Raw genomic sequence first — 26347 nt, forward strand, 5'->3', positions numbered from 1 at the left:
TGCTCAGGCGACCTGGCCCGGCCATCACTCCGACCTCGGATGGGCTCCTGAGCCATCTGAGACCAAGTTCCTCACCTATGAAATAAGACGTGTATCTGTTTTAGAATTACTTCAATGGCTACATGGAATAACACATATAAAAATACTCTTTTGTCAAGTAGATGAAGTCGTGATAACATTTTGAGCTGAAGAGAGCATGGTGCAGCTGTCGCGCACAAGTGAGAACTGAGGGAAGGAAGAATTTGGGTGTCTCCTATTTCCTTGGCTTCCCTTCCCAATTCTGAAATGAGCAATCAGGCTGGTGGGCATTCAAGAGCCCAGGTTCTTCTCATGTGATGGGTTGGCCATTCCACACAGCATTGCCCTTGCCTGCCACCACATCCAGACTCCAGCTGGACTCGGGAATGGGAAAGAGAGTAAGCCCAGGACAGAGTTCCCCTAAAGCAAGTGATGTGGCAGCTGCACGCCTCACTTCCGTTCCTGTCCGCCCAGCAAGAGCCAGCCACGTGGCCACATTGGCTACTAGGTGTGGAGAGAGCCCCCGAACTTGGAAGGGAGTTGGCAGCGATGAGAAAGCAATAAATGGCATACGACAGGGATTGTGTTTGAAGGATTTTTGGAACTGTGGAATCATGCTGAGTCACTCATAGAGGTTGCCACCTCTGTCATAAGGTTCAAGATGGCCAGGTCCCCCAAAGAAAAGCAGTGCCCCCTTTTCTCAGCAATGTGCCCACTTCTGACCTTACTAACTTCTGTAAAATGACCCTGTAAAAGATGAGGGCTTGCTATAAGAGGGGCGTCTTGAGGAGTGGGGAGCACTAAATGTCCATTAGTAAGGAATTGGGGAAAAAAGAAAAAGAAGAGGAGTTTCTCATTGTAACTGCTGTTCTTTAATCTCTACATCTCCATGCTCACCAAAGCCTGATCATCTTCTGGGTCAGGGATCTGGGTTCCTTCAGGGTCACTGAATTTATTTCAACTGGTGCCTGAAATGCCTGGAAACAGTGTGCCCACAAAAGTGCCATTTTAGGAAGAAATAATCCTAAACTCCCCTGCCCCCCGCCACCTTACCCCTAACCCCAACCCACAGAGCCCAGCCTACTGAACAGCTCTTCAGCCCCAGAGACCTCCAGCTTGCTGCCCGTTCTGCTGGGGGAGCCCCCCAGGGGCTGGAGAGACCATGGTCCATTATGAGAGAACGTGCAAACTGGGAACTCCCAACTCTCTAGAAGATCATGCAATCAGTTTGGTTGGTCCCAGTCTGCAAATGTTTTAATGAAATAACATAGAAGAGCCTAGAAAATATCAGGGTATATCATATGTAGACTGGTAAGTATCGTTTTGTAAAAATTTTGATTCAGTGTAAGGTCAAAATGATAGCATATATATTAACTGACGTATGACCAATACACAGTAAGGTGCTTGAATCCTGTGTACACAGCTTGACGAATTTTTACACATGTAGGCACCCATACAATCACCCCCAAATCAGGAAACTTCCCAGACCCCAGAAGGTCCCCTCATGCACCCTCCCAGCCAGTAACCCCATGCAAAGGTAACCTATTTATTTTTGCTTTGGGTCCTAATTAAAAGAAGTAGAAACTCAGAAAGAGAACCACCTGTGGTACAGGTGGGAGGTTATTTCTGGGCTCAACCCCCTGTCTGGGTTGGACCCTGAGAAAAAAAGGGAAAGGAACCAGCTGGTGATGTGCACCTGGCCATACAGGCTAGGTACGTGACCGCCACCAGAGACCCAGGCAGCTCCCTCTGAAATGTCAGGGCTGCGGCCCAAGTCCTCGTGGGTCACTGCTATTTACAGTCAACCTTTCTGGTTTGGGGCGCGTGTCCCAAGGAGGGCTATTTTTAAGCAGGGATGTGGCCTGCAGGGCCTCCTGGGTGATACCATTAAACCGGTGCGGATTGAAAGGGAAATTGGCAGTCTGCTTCAGATGGCTTGATCTAAAAGAGAAACGTGATTGTCGTTGTCCCTGAATCCAGGCCCTAGACAACAAGTTGGAAGGACATCTGGTCCCTGGCTCAGAGCCTGGTGAGCCGCTGGAGAGAGGGAGCTTTACACATCTTCTACCTCTCATTGCTCGGCTGGGGCGCGCGGAGGGGGTTATTCTCCAGAGTCAGCCGCCTGTCTCCGTGCCCCTCCGGGATGGGGCTGCTGAAGGAACGTGGAAACAAGTCCCCTAACAGGTGCGGCAGCCCCCCTGCCGGCGCTTCCACCCCAAAGCCGGGTGCGGCGGGGCGGGGCGGTCAGTCAGCCAGGCTGCAGGCCCCGAACCTGGCCGAGCCCCGGGAGCGGCGGCCTCCAGGACCGGACGTGGGGGACGGCAACGTTTCGGAGAAAGGGCAGGTGCTAGAGAGGCCAGGACCCGGGGTGGGGGAAGAGTCCGAGGCCGGCCTTCAAGGGCACGCAGTGGGAGCCAGCGCGTCCTGACGTCCGACGGGAGACACGGGATTGGCCGACGTGGGCCCCGGCCCCGCCCAGCCCCGAGCCTTTTCAAGGCCAAGGCCCGCCAGCTGCGGTTACGCTTCTCGGCTGTTGCGGGCAGCGGGACGTGGGAGACTCCGGCTCCAAGGTCAGTGAGCCCCTGAACCAGAGCGGGGGCATTGCTGGAGCCAGGGTGAGGGGCCTTGTGGGCCGAGGGCTGCGGGTCGGGACCTCGTGGCACGGGGCACCGCTCTGGCGGCACCGCTCCCGGGTGAGGGGTTCGTGGTGACTCCCTAAGGAAGGCGTCAGAGTGCGGGCCTTGCTGCCGCTCGCCCCTTCCCTGCACTCAGGCGCAGGCCATTCCCTGCCGCAGCTCGGCACCTTGCACGTCTGCTTGTTTTTGACGGCGAATTAGGCACTTTTCCTGAGGGAAAATCTAAATGTCTCTGTATTTGGGGCCTTAACCCTCAACTAATGCGTTTGTTTCTGGGGAATGATTTTCAGCCTCGGCAGCCTCAAAACAGGTGCGAGTAAGTGGCTCGGGATAAATACGTGGGAAATGAACGTTCTGAGGCCCTCAAAAGGAGCGAATTACTCATTAACCCAACAGCTGGGCCCAGTTTAAATTGGCCAATACTCTTGCTAGAGAGTCATTTTTGAAATCACTAATCCATTAACGAGCCCCGCAACCGTTTTGCCCCCACTGGAGGTAAAAACGCCGCACGACTGGCCTAAGCGTGTTTCATCTCTGGCAAAATGTGTTTCATGTTTGCTTGTTCGCTTGGTTGGCTCCCGGCGGTTTACGGTCAACCCTGCTTTTGTCCCTCGAGTGGATGCCATCTCTGCCTTCCCGTGCTCTGGTGGTGTGGAGATGACATGTGCCCGAACAGGCCACCCTCCCTTGGCTCTCCTTAGTGCTGCCCTTCAGACCCTCCCTCCAGCGCTGCCCTGGCTCTGCGACCCTGCGCGGGGTCAACTGGAATCACGTGAGGGGGCAGTTGGTGCCCTTGTGACAAGGTGATGCCCGGTCAGCGGCTGTGCTGTTTCCAGAAGGGCTGCTTCTGCTCTGTTTTTGAGCTCGTGTCCTTGGTCTGCTAACTCCGCTCAAGGAGAAGAACACCACCACCACCAGAACTTGGCAAGGGGGCTTCCTGACTGCGCAGGCTCTTAGAGGATGTTTAGGTGGTATTAGCTGTGTGGGTGCTCCACTTCTGTCCCTGCACTGAGAGGTGCTTCCCCCCCGCCCCCCCCCCAGCCTTTAGAGTTAGCCATTCGGTGGGCTAAGGTTCGATGTCAGCAAAGGGCACGAGGGCCACCTGCCTCTGCGGACTCTGCCAGTTCATGATGAAATCCTATCCTTAGAGAACGGGCCACAGGCCACGTCAGTTTTCCTAAAGGGGTGCCTGAGGAAGGTCCAGAAAATCATGGGTTGGGAGGTGGGATGGAGAATGGGGAGTCCTGGGTATTCAGAGGCAGGAAGAGGACTGGTTCTGAGACAGACTTTGCCCCTGACTTAGAGACCCCTGGTCTCCATCTCCACCACAGCTTAGAGGAGACATTTGTCATCTATGTGTCAGCTGGGAGTTCCTGCCCCACTGAGCCAGGAGTCCTGCAGAGAGCCAGTCCTGAAGGTGACTGTTGGAGGTCACACCCACCCTTGCGTCGAATTCACAAAGAATCCTTTCCTTGGGCAGGGCAGAAGGCATCCTCTCCTTCACAGCATTTCACAGGACTAGATGGTTCCTAACTTACTATTTTCTTGAAAACAATTTACCTGTGAGAGATGGTCTGGTAATGGTCATATGTGTACGTTATCAGGAGCCCTAGGAGAGGCCTCTGGTTTACAGGGAAGGACTATAAATATCTCCTGCTTACGACTTGCTACTCACTGAATAGAACAGAGATGACCAACGGTGCCCGTGGGTGACGGTACATCTAGTGGTGATGAAGTAACTTGAACCCTTTGCTCTCTGGGAGAGCTGGGAGGGGACAGCCATTTTCTGCTGGCCTAGTAGACTGGCATCATGGGAATTCGTTCAGAGTGTTCTGTGGAGCGGGTCCAACCCCAAGGATGTCCTCTGTTTTGGGGTGACTCTCGGGAAGAAAGCTGACACGTGGTCCTCCCCTTGCCCTCCACTGCCCTCCAGCCCCAAGGAGTTCGAACACGTGGACGCCACTGGATCAGAAATAACTCTGAGTCAGCAGAAAGGCAGCCATGGCGTCTTTATCCAGGATAGTCAGGAAGACCAGGAATCTCCAAATTGAGGCAGTGACAGAGCCCAAGGCCTCCACATTCCAGGATGTGACAGAACTCGACAAAACTATTAGACCAGGACCCAGACTCCCAATATGCCTGCCTAGGACAGAGAGATAAACAGCTCCTGGGCACAGTGACCAAAGGACTTAATATGGTGGTTCTTATTTTTAACAGAGAGGACAAATAGCAACAAACACAATATTATCACCTTTTGCTGTGATCTTTCACCCCAGATAGAAACCTCCCTGGTTTGGAGCCCAGGGATTCTGCCAGATTTTAGCCCTGATGCTTTTCAAATCAGTAGTCACAGAGGTGTTCTAAGTTAGGGAAACAGGCAGACAGCTTTTATGGGGTGAGGGCTAGATACAACCTCCTCACTCCTGCAGCCGCTACTTCTGTATAAAGGAGAAGACAGAAGGGAAGGAGAGAGAAGCGAAGCCCGGGCCCCACTTGCTTAGAAAAAGGCAAGCTGGCTCAGTGTCCCCTGCATGGCCGGCAGGCATGACAGGCACCTGGTGTCTGAGTGGGGCAGACAGAGGAGCCCTGACATCTGGGCTACCTCAGGAGCCTGAGGACAAGGAAGGAGAATGCCTTATAATATTGCGAGAGTCTGGGGAGTCACATGCTTTGAGGGGACATTTCTGTGTCTGGGAGCTGTTGTGATAAATGCATTTCTACGGTCTGGGGAGTCTGGGTGGAGGGTTCCGTCTTAAATCACAGGTGCTTTCCCTCTGATTACTGATCAGGGCAGGCTGCCTGCGAGGTGCTGTGGTCTGCGAGGAGCCCAAATCCAGGGCCAAAGACACACCTGGGTTCAAATCCCAGCTCTTTCAACATGTCCCAAGACCTGGAACAGGTCACCTAATCTCTCTTGAGCCTGTTTCCCCCACCTACAAAATAATGCTTACTTGGCAGTATTGTTGCCAAGATTGAAGACGTTGTTTGTAAGGCTCCTTGCATGGTACACGGCTCATGGTAGGAGCTCAATAAATGTTAGTTAAAAAAAAAAAAAAAAAAAAAAAAGACAGGTTTGACTGGGCATGCGGGAATGGAAAGGACATTCCAAGTGGAAAGGCAGAACGAAGGGTCAGAGGTAGGTGAAATGCCAGTAGGTGAGGGATTGTCAACTGGGGATAAGATCCCCTGATAATAGGGGTTTGGAGAAGAACTTAGGAGCCCAAGTAGTTAAATCCATTTAGTCAACTCAGATGTTGGTTTTCAGAGCATGATCAGTGGATCTGAAGGTATGCAGTGGGTTCCCTCTAGAATGTAGTCTTCTTCTCAGATTACAAAAAAAAAAAAAAAAAATTACATGGAATACTTTAAATGTGAAAAGCATAAGCTAAAATTAACAAACATTCAGAGAAGGGGCAGACCATTGCTGGTTGGGATGATCAGAGGTGGCTTTTGGGAGAGTGTAGTAACTCTCCCATAGCCTTGGGGTCATTCGGGAGAAGGGACTTGCATATAGTCGGTGCCCACCGCAGCCTGTCACTTAATTCTCATAACACCTGGGGAGAGGTCTCGTCGAGCCCATTATATAGATGGAGTTCCTAAGGCTTAGATTCCCAGACCCAGTAGAGACTCTGAAATCACCTGTGAGGCTTTTTTTCAAATACACATGTGATGGCCCCATTCTTACAGAAACTCATTCAAAAGATACAGTCTAGAAATCTGGACTTCTAACACACTTCACAGTTGATTTACTTTTTAGCTTGTTACTTTTTTAATCATAAAATTATACATGCTTATTTTTACAAGTGACACAATACAGAGTTCTATTAAAAAATTAATAACATGCCTCCTCCAAGTCTCTTGTTCTGAAGTAAGCCTTTTAGCAGTTTGAATAACTAGTATGAATAACCTTCAATACTGTATGTTCACATAAATATATGCAAATGCATATATACTTACACTGTTATAAAACTGGAACCACTCATTACTATGCAAGTAGTTTTTCCTTTTAACCTAGAAAAAATATGGCATAGATGTTCATCCAGGTTAAGTGAAGACAATTTTAACTAATTCTTTACTAGCTGCGGAATATTCCACCATCTAAATGTGCCACACTTAATATAACCCTTCTCTCTCTGATGGACAGGTGACTTCCAGGCTTTGTCTGTTTGCCACTGCAAACAGTGCTCCAGAATCAACCTGTGACTCTCTTCTTCTATACTGGCAGCTTTATTTCTGCAGAATGGGTTTTCAAAGTGTGATGCTGGGCCAGTGGCTATGCACCTGTTAATAGAGGTTTCTTGGTTCACTTCCCAAAATTGTTGTAGTGTCTCACTGAACAGTCCGGGTGATTGGATCACATCTGATAAGGGAAGGGCTATGCTGCACCCTGTCTACCTCCTTCTCCATAACCCTCCTCAGCCCTACTCGTCAGGAGCCTTTTAAGACCAAAAGAAGGCCTATCCTTCCCTTTGCATGGGCCTTTATTTATTGCTCCCCTCCAGCTTCATTGAGGTGTAATTGGCACATAACATTGTATAAGTTGAAAGGGTACATTGGATACAAGTATATATTGTAAAATGAATGATTGCCATCATAACATTAGCTAACACCTCTATGGCATCATATAATTACCATTTCTGTTTTGTGGTGAGAACATTTAAGATCTACTCTCTCAGCTATTCTAAAACAGTATTATTCAAGGATCTAATACAGTATTATTAATCATCATTATAGTATACATTAGATACTCAGAAATCTTTATAAGTGGAAATAACCTTGAACCAGCATCTTTCCATTTCCTCCACTCCCCATCCCCTAGTAACCACCACTCTACTAAGAATTCCGTTTTTTAGATTCCATGTAAGTGATGTCATACAGTATTCTTCTTTGTCTGACTTATTTCACCTACACCATGTCCTCAAGGCTCACCCACGTTGCAGCAAACGGCAGGATGTCCTTATTTCTCATGGCTAAATACTGTTCCATTGTATACATAGATGTCTTCTTTATCCATTCATCCAGGGGCAGACGCTGAGTTGTTTCATAGTATGGCGATTATGATAAATGCTGTAACGAACATGAAAATGCAGATTTCTCCTTGAGATACTGATTGCATTTCCTTTGAACATATAGCCAGAAGCGGTGATGCTGGATCATACGGTAGTTCCGTTTTTTAATTTTTGAGTTATCAACACACTGCTTTACATTCCTACCAACAGTGTGCAAAGGTTCCCTTTTCTTCCACATCCTCACAAATACTTTTCTTAATTTTATTTTTTACTGAAGTATAACTAACATACAATGTTGCATTAGTTTCAGGCATACAACATAATGATTCAACAATTCTGTACAGAACTCAGTGCTCACTGTGTAAGTGTAAGCATCATCTGTCGGCAAACAATGTTTCAGTCTTACTGACTATATTCCCTATGCTGTACTTTTCATCTCTGTAACTTATTTCATAACTGACACCATGTACCTCTTCATCCCCCACCAATCTCCCCTCTGGCAACTGCCAGCTTGTTCTCTGTATTTGAGTCTGTTTGTTTTTGTTTTCTCTTTTTTTCTTTGTTCAGTTTTATTTCTTAAATTCCAAAATATACGTAAAATCATGTGGTATTTTTCTTTCTCTTTGACTTATTTCACTTAACATCATACCCTCTAGGTCCATCCATGTTGTTGCAAATGGCAAGATCGCCTTCTTTTTTATGGCTGAGTCCTATTCCTCTGTGTGTGTGCGTGTGTGTGTGTGTGTGTGTGTGTGTGCACGCACGCGCACCACTGTCCTTTATCCATTCATCCATTGATGGGCTGTTGGGATGCTTCCATATTCTTGGCTGTTGTAAATAATATTGCAATAAGCATAGAAGTACATATATCTTTTTGAATTAGTGTTTGTTTTCTTTGGGTCAATACCCAGTAGTGGAATTACTGGATCCTGTAGTATTTCTATTTTCAGTTTTGAGGAACCCCCACACTGTCTTCCACAGTGGCTGCACCAATTTGCATTCCCACCAACAAGGGTGCAAAGGGTTCCGTTTTCTCCGCATTTGCCAATACCTGTTATTTCTGGTCTTGCTGGTTCTAGCCACTCTGATAGGTGTGCTTTTGATTAGCATTGCCCTGGTGACTAGTGATGGCGAGCATCTCTCCTCGTGTCTGTGCACCCTCTGTGTAGCATGGTCTCTGCAGCAGAATTTCTGACTTGGAGCAGCTAAGTGTAACTGTCCTGCAGAAAAGCTCTTGCTCTCCAGCTCAGGGGTGCCCTGGGCAAGCAGCAGGCCTGAGAAGTCCCTGCGGATAGGTCCTGGAAGGAGAAGATCTGCGGGCTGAAGGAAAGGAGGGCCCCTGGGAGGAAGCCATAGGCCCAGAAGGGTTGCAGTCCGGAGGGCAGAAACAGTCCTGGCCCTCCAGGGATGCGCATCCCCAGGGGACCAGGCATGATCATGAGATGGGGGAGCCTAGGGACAAGGGTCCGTCTCGGCGGAGCAAACCCAGGAAGGCCCTAGAAGACAGCCTGACCAAAGAAGTGGCCAGCTGAGGGGCAGGGCAGAGGGTGTCAGACAAAAACATCGCTGGGAAGAACCTTGTGTGGCTCTCGGCAGGCTCTATACTCACCCCCTCGGGCCTTCCCACGTCACTGGTGGGTGTTGGGAGTGCGCTCAGTTGGTAACTCCGTCAGTCATGAGGAGTGAGGAAGCCCTCAGACACTTCCCTTGGACAAAGCTGGGCTGTTTGCCAAGGTCAAGGGAGAACGTCCTCAAACGCAGTGGCAGCAGGTAGAGGAACCTCTGAAAAGTAGCGCCAAGTGATACTAGCAAAAGTGGACACACGTTCCACCCATAGTAAGGGCCAGGGACTGTGCGCGGACGCCCCCTGGATTATCTCTGTACTCCTTTCTCATCCTGATTATCTTCATTTTATATTTGAGAAAACAAAGACATGGAAAGCAAAGTAACTTTCTCAAGACAATAGAGAATTGTGAGTGGCAGAGCTGTATTCAAATCCAGACTTTCTGGCTTCAGAACCTCTGGTCATGCTGCTACACCTGTCTGTCCATGGCCGCTAGTTCCCTGTCACTGCTGGTACCCAAGGAGGGCCTGGGCGAGCCCCCAGAAAGCCCAATGAGAGGATTTCAGAACAGGTGGATGGTTGGACAGTTCCCATCCTCTCCGGTCTAGACCTGTCTCACGAGGCCTCAATCACATTAAAGGACAGAGAACATCCAGGGACACCTGGCTGGCTCAGTCAGTAGAGCATGTGACTTTTGATCTTGGGATTTTGAGTTCAAGCCCAATGTTTGGGGTGGAACTTATGAAAGAAAGAAAGAGGGAAAGAGAGGGATTGAGAGAGAGAGAAAAGCCACCCCCTCTGGAATGCCTCCCAGGTACCCCGGTTCAACCTGATCATCCTGTCCTTGCCTACACCCCAAAGCTTCTCCCCAACCAGAGTTCCCATTCAAGTGAAACCCTCAAGTCAGAAACCTGGGAGTCTTCCAGGACTCCTTCATGACTCTCATGCCCACATCTGACTGGTCACAAAAGCCCCCTGAGCCCACCCACTAAGTATCTTGGAACTTCTTCCATCTGTCTCCACGAAGCCTTCCCACCACCATGGCTGAGTCCCAGAACATCTCCTGCCTAGTTTATTCCAGGACACTAGGACCTGATTTCCCTGCCTTTAGACCCCTTTCCCTTTCTCACCAATTTACCAATTTAGTAACATTAGCCACAAGAACTTCTGACACTTACTGCCTGTTTCCTGTATGTCAGTGTTTGTGCTGAGGGCTCCTTTAATCCTCACAAAACCTCTATGCGTAGGTCCTACGATTAGCCCCATTGTATAGGTAAGGAAACCGAGCAGCACTTCTCAAACTGTCTGTAGCAAAGGCTGTCATTAATTTCTAATCCATAGCAGACTAATACATTTGTAAAACATAATAAGGTACAATTACTAGAAAAAGAAAATACAGGCATAGAAAATATCAGCTTAAATTTTCTTAATTAAAATTTCTCTATCAAAGTGCCATAAGCATTCTAAATGCTTACCCTCAGTTTTCACCTTCTCCAAAAAAATCTTGATATATCAGGTAGACTTGGGTCTTCTCCCCTGGTAATTCTCTTTGCTCATGTCACTTTTGATTATAATGATCTGTTTTTATAAGGATCTCTCTCTCATTCCAGACCATAAGCTTCTGGAGGGCAGCCCCAGAATCTGGCACAGGGATTGATTCTCTAATGTTGTTGAGTGGATGGATAGAGAGTCAGACAGATGGACAAATGGATGGATGAGTAAATGAGATTCAAGGGTAGCTGTCAGGCTGCAGTGTGATCTTCTCCCCTGTGGAGGCTGCATTCACACTTTGCATGGGCCGTGCACTGAGTGGTTGTCCTTGGCCTCATTCAGCTCTGTCCCTGGAAGCTGCAAGGGCTCTGGAATCTAGATTTAGTCAGGGCTGTGCCCAGATCATGGTTTTCCTTGGGCCTTTGGGGATAGGCAGCCACCACAAATCCTAGGCAGATTCAGTCCCAGTTTAATTCAACTCTCTAAATTTCAGAACAATTGTTTTCCATAGAGTCCCTCCAAAGCCAAATTTAGATTAGTGACTGTGGCCCAGGATGCTTGTCCTCATCCTGAAGATTGTGGACCTAGGCATGGAACAGGGGTATAATTCGCCTCCATTCCTCTCTTCCTTTCTGCAGCATTCACAGGTAGATTAAATCTGGCATAGGCTGAGCGCAATGGCTCTTCTCCCACCTGGAAGATGCCTGGAGAGCAGCTGGCCAGAAAGAGGTGATGCGTGCAGACATCCATAGGCACCTGTTCGTGCACGTGGTGCTTAGTCATTGTTTCCACCCGAATCCTCTGTGGGTTGTGACCTGGTACTAGTCCCAGGGCAGGTGGGGCAATACGTTGGTCTGATTAAAACCAGACAAGCGCAGTGTAGCTGAACGGTATGGTCTCAAACCAGACCATATCCTCCCAGGAGCTCCCACGGGGCTCTGGCTCCCCTGGCAGAACACCTCTCCCGAACACCACTTGCGGTGGTGCAGGAGGGGTGCTGGTTAGAACTACAGACAGGGAGACTGGCCTTGAATTCCAGCATTGCCACTCAGGAACTTTGTGGTTTGGGCAAGTCATGTTACCTTTCTTGACCTCCATTTGCCTGTCTGTGAAATGGGGATAATCAGAGCGTCCACCTCATGGGTCTGTTGGGAGGATTAAATGGGGGTAATAACCACAAAGCCCAGCACATAATGAGTGCTACACAGGAGTTCTCCCTTCAGACTGTGAGCGCTGTAAAAGCTGCCCCGTAATAAGCACTTCAATATTTATCAAATATTTATCAAACAAATAAATAGAAAGATACCTGTCTTCACACCTCATTGTCCTGTCTTCCCTCTCCCTTCGCCACTGCCCACTGTGACTTGTCTCCACCTGAAGCATGTTGGTGTCACTCACAGTGACTTTGACCCACACCATCTGACTACTTCTGCAAGTACGCGGTCAGTGGTGTTCCTGGAGGGTGGAGGAAGCCCTGAGGGTTCACCCTCTTGTTCTGCTTCCCCTCAGGGGTGCCCAGAGCCCCCTATGCAAACCCTGATTGAGAGAAACCCATTTTGTATCCCTGAGAAACCAGGAGGGACCAAGGCCAGTAGAACTGGCTGGCTGCTGTATTCCTTGGGAGACAAGGAGGTTGGCTCCATCCCAACATGCTGTAATAGGGTTTATTATTAAATCTTGTAAGTAAAAACAGGATCTTCATTTAAATGAGTGCCTATGGAAACTCAATATGTGCTTTTCCTTTTTCTGTGTGACCTTGGGCTTTTAGTTAACCTCTCTATTTTTGAGTTCCCTCATCTGTGACAGGGGGCAAGAGAGCTACACCTTGGGATTATTGTTAAGAAAGTACCTGGCTTTGAAAAAACTCTAATTTTGATTCCTTCCCCTTATTAAAATGTGGAAAAAATTATAATTACAGTTATGCAACAGTGAAATGAGTTGCTTTAGGAAGTGGTAAGATGCCCAGCTCTGCTGGTGTTTAGGGGGGCTGAAGGGAAAGGGGTGCTTGCATTCAGGCTGAGCTAAATGACTGCTCAAGTCCCTTCTGATTTGGGGTCTCTGTGTTCATTGTCTCTCTCACCCAATGTTTATTACACACCGTCATGTGCAGGCCAGTGAGCTTGAGAACCAAGAAAAATTGTGACCTCATCCTATGGTCACTGGGTCTTGTCTCTTCAAAGTGTGGGATCAGCGCTGAGGGATGTCCACCCTTGCTGGAGCCCCGCTGAGCTCCTGACACAGTACTCCCCCACGTGTGGGAAGGGGAGGAAACAAAATTATTGCTCCCCAGTCAAACAAGGGAAAGAGCCGCTCCCCTTTTCTTTGAGCATTTCCTTTAGAAAACTTGTAAATTCTTCCTCTGTCCCTTTGCGATATATATTAATCTCTCTAAGAGGAAGTAAGCCTCCAGACAGTTTTACAACCTAGAAATGATTTTCCAAGGGCCTGGGAGCCATCTCTTTGAAATGTATACATCGAGGAAGATAGGCCCCTACCTCCCGGTCTCAGGGGGATGCTAGTGGTTCAACTTAGGTGCGAGGCTCCAAGCTCTAAAACTACCTGCTGTCACAGAGACAGGAGAAGCGAATTTTTCCTTTGGCTAAAGGCAATTAGCTAACACAAATGGCCGCCCCAATTTCAGGCGAACTTAGAGTAAGGTCTGTGTGACAAATAGTGCTGTTAGGTCTTACTTGAGTTACCGCGACGTCATGGAGGTAACGGGGTCTATCAGCATGGTTCTCTAAAAGGGCAAGGTGTGTTCTGGTTTCGCGATTTCTTTATGGGCTGCCTGTGAGGTGCGTCGCGGCCTGCCTTAATGCTTAGTAAGAAAAAGTCTTTCCTCTGTTTTGTGGAGAGGCATTTTGGGATGCCGGATTTTAGTTAAATTTCCCCAATAGCCAACACTTGTTCCTCATCTGCTTCTTCCTTCCCTCCCTGCCTTCTCGGTCAGAGGATTCCTGATGGCAGGAGGGACACACACGGGAGGCTTCATGCCTCTCGGAGAGGCTTTGACTGTCACCTGTGGGACACCCTCTCCCCATCTCACTGGGAAACAGCTGAGGTCGGGCCGAGCGGGCTCTGCGGGGCCGGTCTGTTATGGTCCAGAGATCAGGAGCCTGCACGGGGCTGCTCCGCTCCTGGGCAGCTTGTAGAGACCAGGAACCCGAGCAGGGAAATGCTGAAATCCAGCCTACCAGCCTCTCTTGGTTGCTTTGATGATAGGATTTCAAAATCAAAAGCTGAAAGGGATGTTTAATGTAAGTATATTTTTTTCCTTAGTTTTGTAAGCTAGCTTCCTGCGTCAAAACTTGAGTCTAAGTTGGCTGAGATACCAGGCCTGAGGCTTTATAGCAAATCCAAAGTGAGAAGTACTTGGGAGCAAAGGAGCCAGGCTAGAGGGGTAAAGGTGCCTGGAGAAATAGCCCAAGGGAAAGAGTCCACTCTCTTAGACCTACGGGCGTTGTCCGAAAGGATTTAAGCAGGAGGCTGGTAAGATTTCCTTCTTCTGGAAAACAGGCAAAGCACGGCTCAAAAATAAGTCAGAGAGGAACTGTTTATTGATCAGCTACTATGTGCAAGGATCTGACAGGTAGGTAGCTTCCCATACTTGAAGATTTTTGCCATCGGCTGGGAAGACGGTGCAAACATAGTGGGCAGTCCCTTAACAGGACAGGAGCTACAGGACAGCTGAGTTCACCGACAGGTGTCCAACACCTGTGCAGCACACGTGGACATGGATGAGCAGCCCAGGAGTGCTGTGGAAGTGCAGAGAGCAAGCAGTCAACTTGGGCTAGGGGGACACAGAGAAGTTTCTTGCAGACTGAGGCACCAGGCTCTGCCTCAGTCACGGGGAAGACGGACAGTAAAGTCCAGACTGGAGGGGCGGTAGGAAGCGATACTTAGCCAAACCGTAATAACTGTACCAAATCAAATGTGTATGGTTTATTGCAATAGCACAAAAGCACAAGAAGTAAACTGATTTTATTTATTTAAAAATTTTTAATCTAAATTCAATTTAGTTAACGTATAGTGTGTTATTTGTTTCAGGGGTAGAATTTAGTGATTCATCAGTCATGTAACACCCAGTGCTTATTACATCACGTGCCCCCCTTCATGCCCATCACCCAGTCACCCCAGACCCCCACACCTCTCCTCCAGCAACCCTCAGTTTGTTTCCCATGATTAAGAGTCTTATGGTTTGCTTCCCTCTGTTTTGATATTTTAAAACACATTTTATATAGTATATATTTTGTATATCTGTATTAGAATGTGTTAGATATATGGTGTGTGTGTGTGTGTGTGTGTGTATATATATATATATATATATATATATATATATATATATATATATATATATATATATATATATATATAAATACACATAATAATAGATATATCAGAGAGCTCAGTACGGAGCTCTAGAGCTCTCAACCTGAAAGTCTGTCTGGTGCACTGTGTCCAGGGTGTTCTGGGCCCCATGACAGTCCCTGAATGTGTGTGTACATGTGCTGTGTGAGCTTTCATAAAATTCCCAAGGAGTTTTTTTAGTTGACATTTGCCTCTTTCCCCCAAAGTCAGTCCGGATCCCACTCCCAGGGAACGCTGGCCACTGGGTGTCCTAAGGCTGAGGGAAGTTGGCTTCCAAATTTCTCCGTTGCCTGTGCTCCTGGGCCCGTCCTTGCAGTCTTCTGACTGGCCCGGTTCTCCGGCCTCACATCCCCCACTGCGCCCACTCAGCTGACACGAGCATTCTCGTGTGGACCCTGGCAAGCCGCAGTGTGGCTTCCTATCCCAGCAAGAAGCGCAGAATGCATTTATTAAATAACGCTACTGAGAGCCTACCAAGTGCCAAGGCCTGTGCTAGGCAATGGTGATACAACAGTGAGCAAAGAGACCAAGTCCCTTCCTTTGGGGGCTTATCGTTTATTTGGGGGAGATGGTCAGTAAACAAAGCAGATAAAACAGTGAGAGATGGGAATGAGTTTCAAGAAGGAAACAAACAGGGTATTATTCAGAGAAACTGGGATTGATGCCTAATTTCAAGCAAGCAGTCAGGCAAAAAGAACAGCAGAAGCCAAAGCCTTAAAGTGGAGCCCTCTCCCCTCCTAAGGGTGAGGCCTTTGTCCCTGGAGAAGCACCGCAGCTGCTCCAGCCCCTCGTCTCCTCTCTCCAACCATCTCCTCACAGGACAATATGTTATGCCAATGCTTGGGGCATGGAGAGAATCAAAAAAATTAAAAAGCTTTGCAAGGAGGCGTCAGATTTCTTTATGCTTCAAACTTTTGTCCTGGTGGTTTCACAAGATAGACCGACTTACAGAACCACCATGTTCGGAAACTAGGCAAAGCCAAATACTGACCACTTTGGAGGGCATGGGTTATCTCTTAGATACCTTTTTCCAGCTTGACTTATTTATGCCACAGGTTACCCACCATCTTACCACCTATGCAAATAACGAATCCAGCCTCTTGGAAGCAGGGGCTTCACCTGCACAGAGTGCTTATGTAATAGTTGGGGCCTCCCGGGTGACAGAGTCTGTAAGACAAAGCGGTGTTCTGCCTGTTGCAGCTTTTCAAAGACGAACTTTTAAGGCACAACAGAGATTTCATCTAGTCACGAGGAGAAATGGTTTTATCGCAAGCCTGGCTCTGGGTCTTTGGGGAGCAGCTGCTCCCCGGGTCCCTAGGCTGTTTGATGAGACCTTTAGCTCAGTCTCACTCTCAAGTTTATCGACTGGGATCTCAGCAGTGAAATTCAATGTTTCTGTGTGTCCTGAAAAGAGAGCCATGTAGAGTCAAGGAAGTCACCAAAGCTTTGAGTCTGTGTCAACTCTCTAGGAGGAATGCAAGCAAGAGCACTGACGATTTTCAGCTCCAGGACTGCTTAGCTTGCTGCAGCCCAAGCCTCCGCAGGGTTACTGACAGGAATCCTATGTCGTGGCTCAGACAAGAGTACAACGTTGGAACTCTTGCATGTAAATTAATGTTATTTCCAGAAACCAAATAGAGCTATGACATTTCAAACATGAATATTTGGAGTCCGACACCCAGCTACACAACACTGTCACGGAAAGAAGATCTCTGAAGCCCACCAGTTGTCAGTGAGGTGCACATGACACCATTCCCTCCACTTCCTCCTGACTCTGCTTAAGATCGGTCTTCTCAGACTCTGATGTGAACGCGTAACAGTGCCCAAGCAAATTAAGGAAAGACAAATAAAGATCAAGACATCCGAGTCAAGCTCAGGAACAAATGGATTTCTTAGTCTGAACTGTCCTGGCTTACTTTTTGGCCCTTATATTTTCTGGAAAGAATTTAGAAAAAGCTTCCTTTTACTTTGCTGAGTTCTACGATAAACCTCAGATGACCTCATTACCTTTCTGCTCAGGAAGGAGACTGGAGGGTGTGGACGCAGCTAAAACAGAGCCGAAAGATGTACATGAGTGCTGCCTGCCACCCGCAAGGGCCAGCAAGTACCAGTGCAGTTCTCCGAGGAGCCCTCGCTTACTCTCGGAAGGAGACCAACAACAGCCCCCAGATGAGATTCATGTTGGGCCAGCAGTCCAAGTCCCTAGGACAACTTTAAGAAATGGCCCATTTATTTTGTCTGAGGACTACTAATGTCTGTTGTCTTTAAGACTTAGGGAATTAGCACAGAAGAAAGGCTCTCTGATAATCTGATGTCCTGGGCTAGTGCAGAAAAATAACGTCCTAAATTTTTTCAAGGAATCTGGTGCTTTTGGTTGAGATATTCAAGTTTCTCCCTAGTATTGCTCAAACAGATGTTACATAGAGACTTCTAGGTGGAGATTCTGGAAGCATAAAGTTCATAGACTGATCCCAGTTCCCAAAATACAATCAAGGAAGAGAGTGGACCTCAAAAGGCTGCTCTTAGAATTGTGTGTAAAGCCATGCCATACTCACCTTATTAAAAGTCTATCTTCCACTGGGTGGCCCAGGTTTTCAGGCAGCCATACACATCGGTGGGCTCTTTGCTGGTGCTAAGCTTGGAGGATCTTGAAACAGTCCTTGGAACCTTCTAAATATTAGGGAAGAAAATCCCACACTTCCTGTATTTGGGCATCACAGAGATGAACATAATGAGAGAGTACTTAGAGTGACCTTTTGTTCCTCACTCAACAACCCCCATTAAATAGCTCCCTGCTTTTTTTTTCTCTGTCATTATCACACCCATTTTATTTTATTATTTTTTATAATTTTTTATTATGTTAGTCACCATACAGTACATCCCTAGTTTTTGATGTAAATTTCCATGATTCATTACTTGCATATAACACCCAGTGCACCATGCAATACGTGCCCTCCTTAATACCCATCACCAGCCTATCCCAATACGCCACCCCCCTCCCCTCTGAAGCCCTCAGTTTGTTTCCCAGTGTCCACAGTCTCCCGTGGTTCATTCCCCCTTCTGTTTACCCCCCTTCATTCTTCCCTTCCTTCTCCTACCAATCTTCCTATTTCTTATGTTCTATAAATGAGTGAAACTATATGATAATTGTCTTTCTCTGCTTGACGTATTTCACTTAGCATAATCTCCTCCAGTCCCATCCATGTTGCTGCAAATGTTGAGAAATTGTTCTTTCTGATGGCTGAGTAATATTCCATCGTGTATATGGACCACATCTTCTTAATCCAGTCATCTGTTGAAGGGCATCTCGGCTCCTTCCACGATTTAGCTATTGTGGACCATGTTGCTATGAACATTGGGGTGCATATGGCTCTTCTCTTCACTTTGTCTGTATCTTTGGGGTAAATACCCAGAAGTGCAATGGCTGGATCATCGGGTAGCTCAATTTTTAACTTTTTAAGGGATCTCCACACTGTTTTCCAAAGTGGCTGTACCAACTTGCATTCCCACCAACAGTGTAAGAGGGATCCCCTTTCTCCACATCATCTCCAACATTTGTTGTTTCCTGCCTTGTCCATTTTTGCCATTCTAGCTGGCGTAAGGTGGTATCTCATTGTGGTTTTGATTTGAATTTCCCTGATGGCTAATGATTTTGAACATTTTTTTCATGTGTCTGTTAGCCATTTGTATGTCTTCATTGGAAAAGTGTCTGTTCATATCTTCTGCCCATTTTTTGATTTGATTATTTGTTTCCCGTGTATTGAGTTTGAGAAGTTCTATGTAGATCTTGGATACTAATCTTTTATCTGTAGTGTCATTTGCAAATATCTTCTCCCATTCCGTGGGCTGCCTCTTAGTTTTTTTGACTGTTTCCTTGGCTGTGCAGAAGCTTTTTATCTTGATGAAGTCCCACAAGTTCATTTTATCTTTTGTTTCTCTTGCCTTTGGAGATGTGTCATGAAAAAAGTTGCTGTGGCCAATGTCAAAGAGGTTGCAGCCTATGTTCTCCTCTAGGATTTTGATGGATTCCTGTCTCACATCGAGGTCTTTCATCCATTTGGAGTTTATCTTTGTGTATGGTGTGAGAGAGTGGTCAAGTTTCATTCTTTTGCATGTAGCTGTCCAATTTTCCCAGCACCATTTATTGAAGAGATTGTCTTTTTTCCACTGGATGTTTTTTCCTGCTTTCAAAGATTAGTTGCCCAAAGAGCCAAGGGTCCATTTCTGGGTTCTCTGTTCTGTTCCATTGGTCTATGTGTCTGTTTTTGTGCCAGTATCATGCTGTCTTTGTGATCACAGCTTTGTAGTATAGTTTGAAATCCGGCAACGTGACGCCCCCAGCTTTGTTTTTCCTTTTCAACAGTTCCTTGGCGATTCGGGGGCTTTTCTGGTTCCACACAAATTTAAGGGCTGTTTGTTCCAGTTCGTTGAAAAGTGTCATTGGTATTTTGATCGGGATAGCATTGAAAGTGTAGATTGCTCTGGGTAGCATGGACATTTTAACTATGTTAATTCTTCCGATCCATGAGCATGGAATATTTTTCTATCTTTTTGTGTCTTCCTCAATGTCTTTCAAGAGTGATTTGTAGTTTCTAGAATATAGATCCTTTACGTCTCCAGTTAATTCCAAGATAACGTATGATTTTTGGTGCTATTGTAAATGGAACGGATTCCCTAATTTCTCTTTCTTCAGTCTCATTGTTCGTGTATAGAAATGCAACTGATTTCTAAGCATTGATTTTGTATCCCGCCACATTACTGAATTGCTCTATAACTTCTAGTAGTTTGGGGGTGGAATCTTGGGTTTTCCATATAGAGTATCATGTCATCTGTGAAGAGAGACAGTTTGACTTCTTCTTTGCTTATTTGGATACATTTATCCCTTTTTGTTGTCTGATTGCTGTTGCAAGGACTTCTAGTACTATGTTGAATAATAGTGGCGAGAGTGGGCAACCTTGTCGTGTTCCTGATCTTAAGGGAAAGGCTTTCAGCTTTTCCCCATTGAGAATGATATTCGCTGTAGGCTTTTCATAGATGGTTTTTATGAAATTGAGGAATGTACCCTCTATCCCTACACTTTGAAGGGTTTTAATCAGGAAAGGATGCTGTATTTTGTCCAAAAAAATGCATAAAATAGAGTAGAATTGCATTAGCTTCAATAAAAAATTCAATTTCATAAAAAATAAAAATAAAAAAGGAGAGGTGGATACCAGACAAAGATGGCCAATGTCTGCTGTACATACTATCTTCAATGGCATCTTAAATTTCAACACACACTATTATATAAAAGCTTATTATAGGGACACCTTGGTGGCTCAGTCATTAAGCGTCTGCCTTTGGCTCCGGGCGTGATCCTGGCGTTCTAGGATCGAGCCCCACATCGGGCTCCTCTGCTATGAGCTTGCTTCTTCCTCTCCCGCTCCCCCTGCTTGTGTTCCCTTTCTTGCTGGCTGTCTCTCTCTGTCAAATAAATAAATAAAATCTTAAAATAAATAAAAAAATAAAAGCTTGTTATATTATGGACTTACAGGGTGGTGGGGTTAAGTGACTTGCTTAATTATGTAATTATTTGCTCATTCATTTATTGATCTCTCTTGTGTGTCTACAATTAAACAAGAGGCCTTGGTTAAGTTAAAAAATAAATAGATAAAATAAAATAAAAAGCTCCCTGCTGGGTGATGCTATGGATTAACTGGGCCTTGGATCTCTGGATCTCTTGGATCTCTCAGCAGACACGGCAGGGGATCTATCTGGGCAGGTCCTTATCTTGATCTTCATTCTTTGTTGATACTGTATACATCTAAACAAGTACTTTTCCATATTTTATCTGCATCTCAGGCTGTCCTTCTAATGTCTGTTTCTTCCTAAAGTATATATTTTAGTGGTTGCTTTGTTAATGACCTACTCTTTATTTTCATTCTCATTTTTAAAAGCTAGTTCGACGCTTTGACTCTGCATTCCTCCTGTGTGCTTGCTGATCTTTGAGAGCTTGTTGCTTGATCTCCAGCTGTAGGAAACCAGAGACTAAACTGCGTATACTGTCCTTAGAGAGGATTTGATTCTGCTTCTGCTGGGAGCCAGGGGTTGGGGGTCCGCTGACCTTGGACCACTTTACCTCTCAGGAGGCCTAGCTCACTAGGGGAGTCACAGACGGAGCTCCCCACCTCACTGCTGGTATCCTGACCTTAGTGTTCAGATGGACATCTGTCCTCAAGAGAACCCAACCTCCTCTCTGTTACCCTGAGCTCTGCCCCTGGCTCATTTGCGGTGAGTGGTGTGGGAGGGTAGGACTCAGAGACTTCTCTGCTTCTTCCAATCCCAGGAAGCTGTCCTGTTCAGGCTCTCCTCACTGTGCAGTGAGGGGTCCAAAGGAGCACCCGGTCTGCCACAGAGCCAGCAGTGGAAATCCTCTGTGTTTATGTTTCCTGTATTCTTAACTGGAGAAAATGGCAGTGGGCTTCAGGCAGTTGGATATTCACAGTGTCCAGAACTACTGAGATTTCCCCAAGCAGTGTGCAGGGGCATGGGTGAGGAAGGAAGGCAGAGAGAGAGGCCGTGGCTCCTGCAGTTCTGTCTCTTGCCCCGTGGCCGCTGTGCTGCAGCTCACATCCACCCCAGGAGCTCGTCTAATCCAGTTTCTCGGCTTTCAGACACTCATCCAAGAGGAAGGATGGCCAGTGCCTTCTCGAAGTTGCTCACTGGCCGCAATGCTTCTCTGTTACTTGCTACCGTGGGCACCAGTGCCCTAACCACTGGGTACCTGCTGAACCGGCAGAACGTGTGCGCCGAGGCCCGGGAGCATCATCGGCTGTTCCCGCCAAGGTGAGAACTCCCAGTGTCAGCCAGAAAAATGCTTTCCCCTGCCGGAAACTGTCAGCTAGGGCCCTCCCTTTTGCTTTTGAGAATGACTAAGTCAAACTGACAATCACCGTTGACACCCACGAAGCACAGGGACCTGTGGTGAATCCAAGGCAGTGCGGCGTCATCGTGCCTGCCCAGAGCTGGGGGTCTGGTTGAGTAGTAGTGGTACTACTAATGAACCACGGTCGAGCACTCTGATGTGTGTTAGGTGCCATACGTGGAGTATCTAGTTGATTCACCTTAGCATCCCTTTGTGACAAAACGGAGACTTTGAAAAACGAAGCAGTGCCCAAGTTCACAGGCCTTGTGCAGCCAAACGCAAACCCAAGGACCCTGATGCCAGACCCATGCTTCACTCAGGGCTGGCCCACTTTCTGCAAGACGATGTTGTAGGACTGATTTTAAGAATCAGCTTTAAAGGCCATTGCGGATGGAAAGTGGGGAAGTGGCATGAACGGACCCGATTTCTCAGCCCTTGGCTCCTCGCACACGCTGCCTAGAGCGGGCACGCAGTGCTGACTTTATGAGATTCCGTAGAGGCAGGTGTGGAGGAGACAGACGAGGAAGACTTGAGGTTTTTCTCAGAGATATTCATTGGCTCTTGTGGGAATCAAGATCTCTGAGGGAAATACCAACACCTCCCATGTACTCAGGAATTCCTGAAGTGAGATTACCTGTGTTTGAGCCTGTGGTCGTCCCGAATCCCCTGTTCTTCAGCCAGTACACATCCCAGTGTCAGCAGCTCACTTTGTTTCCCTCTGTGTGCTGTTCCACGGATACTTACTGACGCCCATTTCAATAGCCAGCCACTATTGTCAGCAAAGCAGACAGAGTCTGCTCTCCTGGAACTTGCACCATTGACAGAGGACAGATAAATAACTGAATTACTATGTAGCTCTACCTGCAGGTTTCTAGTCTCTCCACCACAGACCTAAGGGACCACAATGTGGTGGTTGCATTTTACCAGCACTTCTGGGTTTAAAAAAAAGTCTGCATGGGATTTCCATTCATTTTGTAATTTTCACCCTGTCTCCTCTTTCCAATAAGCCATGTTCTGTGGGCTCCTGCAGCCAGCATCATGGAATCCTTACGCAAGGCCAGGTCCTTGGGCTGTTCGGGGGACTGGTTGTTTGTCTTGTTTTTTTCTTTTTTAAATCTGGCTTACTTAAGTCATGACTCCTAGCCACAGGTCCCCCTGCCCACTGGCTAAAGAGAGCCTGGTGGCAGGATGGCCAGAAACAAAGCCCTTTCGTAGGCTGCTTCCCTCAGGCACTGCTCACTGAAAGCCTCTTTCCCCCACGTGCAGTGCAGACTACCCTGATCTGCGAAAGCACAACAACTGCATGGCCGAGTGCCTCACCCCGGCCATCTACGCCAAGCTGCGCAACAAGGCGACGCCCAATGGCTACACCCTGGACCAGTGTATCCAGACTGGAGTGGACAACCCTGGCCACCCCTTCATAAAGACTGTGGGCATGGTGGCTGGTGATGAGGAGTCCTATGAGGTAAAACGTGGCTGCTGATTCCGGGCGGGGGGATGCTCTGGGTGCCAGAGTCCTTTTCTTCTCTATGGGGCCTGCATTCACAAGGGGAAGCCAGCTTTAGCAGAACATCTGGAATGCTTTCTGGAACAAGGAGGTCTACAGCTTCCCAGGGACAAAGCGTCCTTTGCTGCTGCATTCCACCTCATGGTGGAATGGGTTACATAACAGAGCTCCCTGAGACTGTCAGGGGGATGAATTGGGACAGAAAAAAATAAAATCTTAATTTATTGGCGATAGGTATTCACCAATAAGACATTAGGAGATGGTGTGTTTGTGGCTAGACTTTACCGAGGAAGGAGGATGGTCTGTGTCTTTAGCTTGGGAATTACTGATTACACAGCCACTGTAGCCTAGATGACTGAGTTCACCAAGTCTCTCAGAGGAATCCCGTGATCCCCATGTCTTCACCCCTGGGGCAGCAGCACAGGGTGGTCTGCTGCTAGGGCAGCTCAGTCACCGTGCAGCCCTCCTCACAGAGCAACCGCTACGCCACGGCAAACTGCAGCGAGCTGAAGGCAGTTCCCTGGGAGAAGAGCCGTCAAGAGGAGGGAGGCTCCTCCCGAATGAACAGGGCTGGTAGTTCACTCATACAGCAGTGCGCTGCTCCGGGCTCCCTGGACCCAGTGTACTCCCCCACCCCTGGCCCACCCACTTCCCACAGCAACCAAAGGCAGCAGCTACTCTGTTGTGACTTCTCTTAACATTATTTTGCCTAAAGGACATGCCTGAAGTTTTTGTTTTAAAAAAATAGATTTTGCGCAAGATAGTTTGGGCTGGGGAACGACCTCACACGTTGAGAGGTCCTGGCTTTGCCCTGATGCTGCTGTGTACTTTTCTTGTAGTGCATCTGGTTTTCCATGAATTTATGATGTTTAAACTCTAGAACCTGATCGTCTCTTCTGACCACAAAACCATCTGTAGCAGCTTCTGCTCTGGTAGCTTCTAAAGAACTCTTGGGGAAAACCGTCAAATCCTGAAACACAAGATTTTCTTGCTCAGTCTCATGGCAGTAAGCTGGGCACAGTCACTAGGGAGGTGGCCTGTTGTTATTTGTTAACCATCAATCTACTCACCCCCATTTCCTGCTCGGTAGCACTGAGAATTAGAGGAGGGCGTCAGCTTTGGCCCTTAAGGTAAGAGGGGGCAAAGGAAAGGAATGACCTTTTAACAGATGAACCAGTTAAGGAGGAAACAGGTCCATCTTCCCTTCTACAGGTGTTTGCCGACCTTTTTGATCCTGTCATCAAACTAAGGCACAATGGCTATGACCCCAGGGTGATGAAGCACCCCACGGATCTGGACGCATCCAAGGTAGGTTGCAGCCCCCTCTGCTTTCCCATGAAGCTGGCTCTCCAGAGCCTAAAGGGAGGAGCACCAGAGAGGAGGGCGACTCACCCTAGGTCAGATGCCCTCTGCAAGCTCTGTGATGGCCCTGGCACAGCATAGTCCCTGGAGGGGCAAGGAGAAGGTCAGAAAGATCTCGAAGTCTTTGTTTTCTTTAATAAGGACCAGTAGGTGGTGGTGGCCAGTGAGAACTGTAAGCCTTTCCTAAGGCAGTTCCTTTTTTTCTCCCACACCTACTGGGGTAAAGGATTCCGGATGGCACTCCATACAGTAGCTCGGCCCCTTATCCACAGGACCCCTGCCCCCCTAATCCCAAATGTGTCCAGTATGTTGTGCAAAGGTTCTGAGGGCCTCCTGCAGGGGGTACTGCAGGCCAGTGGGTTGGAACACGGTGGTTATGGCAAGACTGCAGTCCGCAGCTGGCTGGTAACCCCATGCTCTCTCCGCTTCGGCAGATCACCCAGGGGCAGTTCGATGAGCGCTATGTGCTGTCCTCTCGGGTGCGCACAGGCCGCAGCATCCGCGGGCTGAGCCTGCCGCCTGCCTGCAGCCGGGCTGAGCGAAGGGAGGTGGAGAACGTGGCCATCATGGCCCTGGAGGGCCTCAAAGGGGACCTGGCAGGCCGCTACTACAGGCTGTCTGAGATGACTGAGCAGGACCAGCAACGGCTCATAGATGTGAGTGGCCTTGAATCATCTGGCCTTGCCTGGGGTGGGGCTGTGCCCAGAGCCCTAATGGGCACCGTGAGGTCTCCTGGGGAGCTTGCTGGGACTTCATCCTGTTCAGTGTAAGGAAGGAAAATGAGGCCTTAACAGTTCTGTGGTTAAAATCTGCAGAGGAAGCTGGGGGGCTGGGGAATCCATGGAGGAGGTTAAATGGAAGGTCCCTTTGCTTGTGGAGGATGATCTCCATGGCCACACCCAGCAAAAGTCCTGGAAGCCAGGGAAATCTGGAAAGGAAGTTACCGAGGTGGAAGGCCTGCCCGGACTCCCGCTGGAGCCAGCACAGGGATTCCTGCTGCCTCCATGAGTCTTCTACAGCTTTCCTCTAACACTAGGGGAGACAAAACTCAAGTTCTTTTACTTCTTTTCCATGTAGCACAGCTAAAAAGGGATAGCAATTTCCAAAGTAACTTTTACTTTAACACCAAAGAAAATCAGAAACAAATTATCTGTCATTTCAGAAGACACAATGCCACAAAATATGCCCCACTGCCAAACTAGACGAGCTAGCTTTGTGGTCTCTATGGGCCTCAGTCTCCTGGTCTCTGCAGCCATCGGGCCAACCCTCTGCCTGCTCTGTTAGAGAAAAAGCCCCCCCCCCCTCTGCCTCAAGCAGCCCCTTGTGGTTTCGGCATAAGGCCCAAAGTCTGTTCTGGCTAATGTCTCCCACCCCTTCCACTCAGTTGTAGAAGGACTTCCCTCTCCATATCTTCTAGGCTCTGTCACTTCCTGGCTGTGTGATACTGGGTAGGTTCTTTTCTCACTCTGAATCTGTTTTCCTCGCTTATAA

At 47.8% G+C, this 26347-nt stretch overlaps 1 protein-coding gene across 1 annotated transcript in view; it reads left to right on the plus strand.

Annotated features, from left to right (window-relative positions):
* The first annotated feature begins 1939 nt into the window (after positions 1 to 1939).
* Positions 1940 to 26347, plus strand: part of CKMT2 (creatine kinase, mitochondrial 2) — a 33266-nt gene continuing 8858 nt past the window's right edge. The window contains exons 1-5 of the mRNA XM_026498698.4: positions 1940 to 2588; positions 21737 to 21908; positions 23254 to 23452; positions 24707 to 24802; positions 25291 to 25512. Of these exons, the coding sequence (XP_026354483.1) occupies positions 21757 to 21908; positions 23254 to 23452; positions 24707 to 24802; positions 25291 to 25512 (669 nt within the window). The 5' untranslated portion in view covers positions 1940 to 2588; positions 21737 to 21756. The remainder of the gene's footprint in view (positions 2589 to 21736; positions 21909 to 23253; positions 23453 to 24706; positions 24803 to 25290; positions 25513 to 26347) is intronic.

Source organism: Ursus arctos, unplaced genomic scaffold (assembly GCF_023065955.2).
Source record: "Ursus arctos isolate Adak ecotype North America unplaced genomic scaffold, UrsArc2.0 scaffold_5, whole genome shotgun sequence".
NCBI classification, from domain to species: Eukaryota; Metazoa; Chordata; class Mammalia; order Carnivora; family Ursidae; genus Ursus; species Ursus arctos.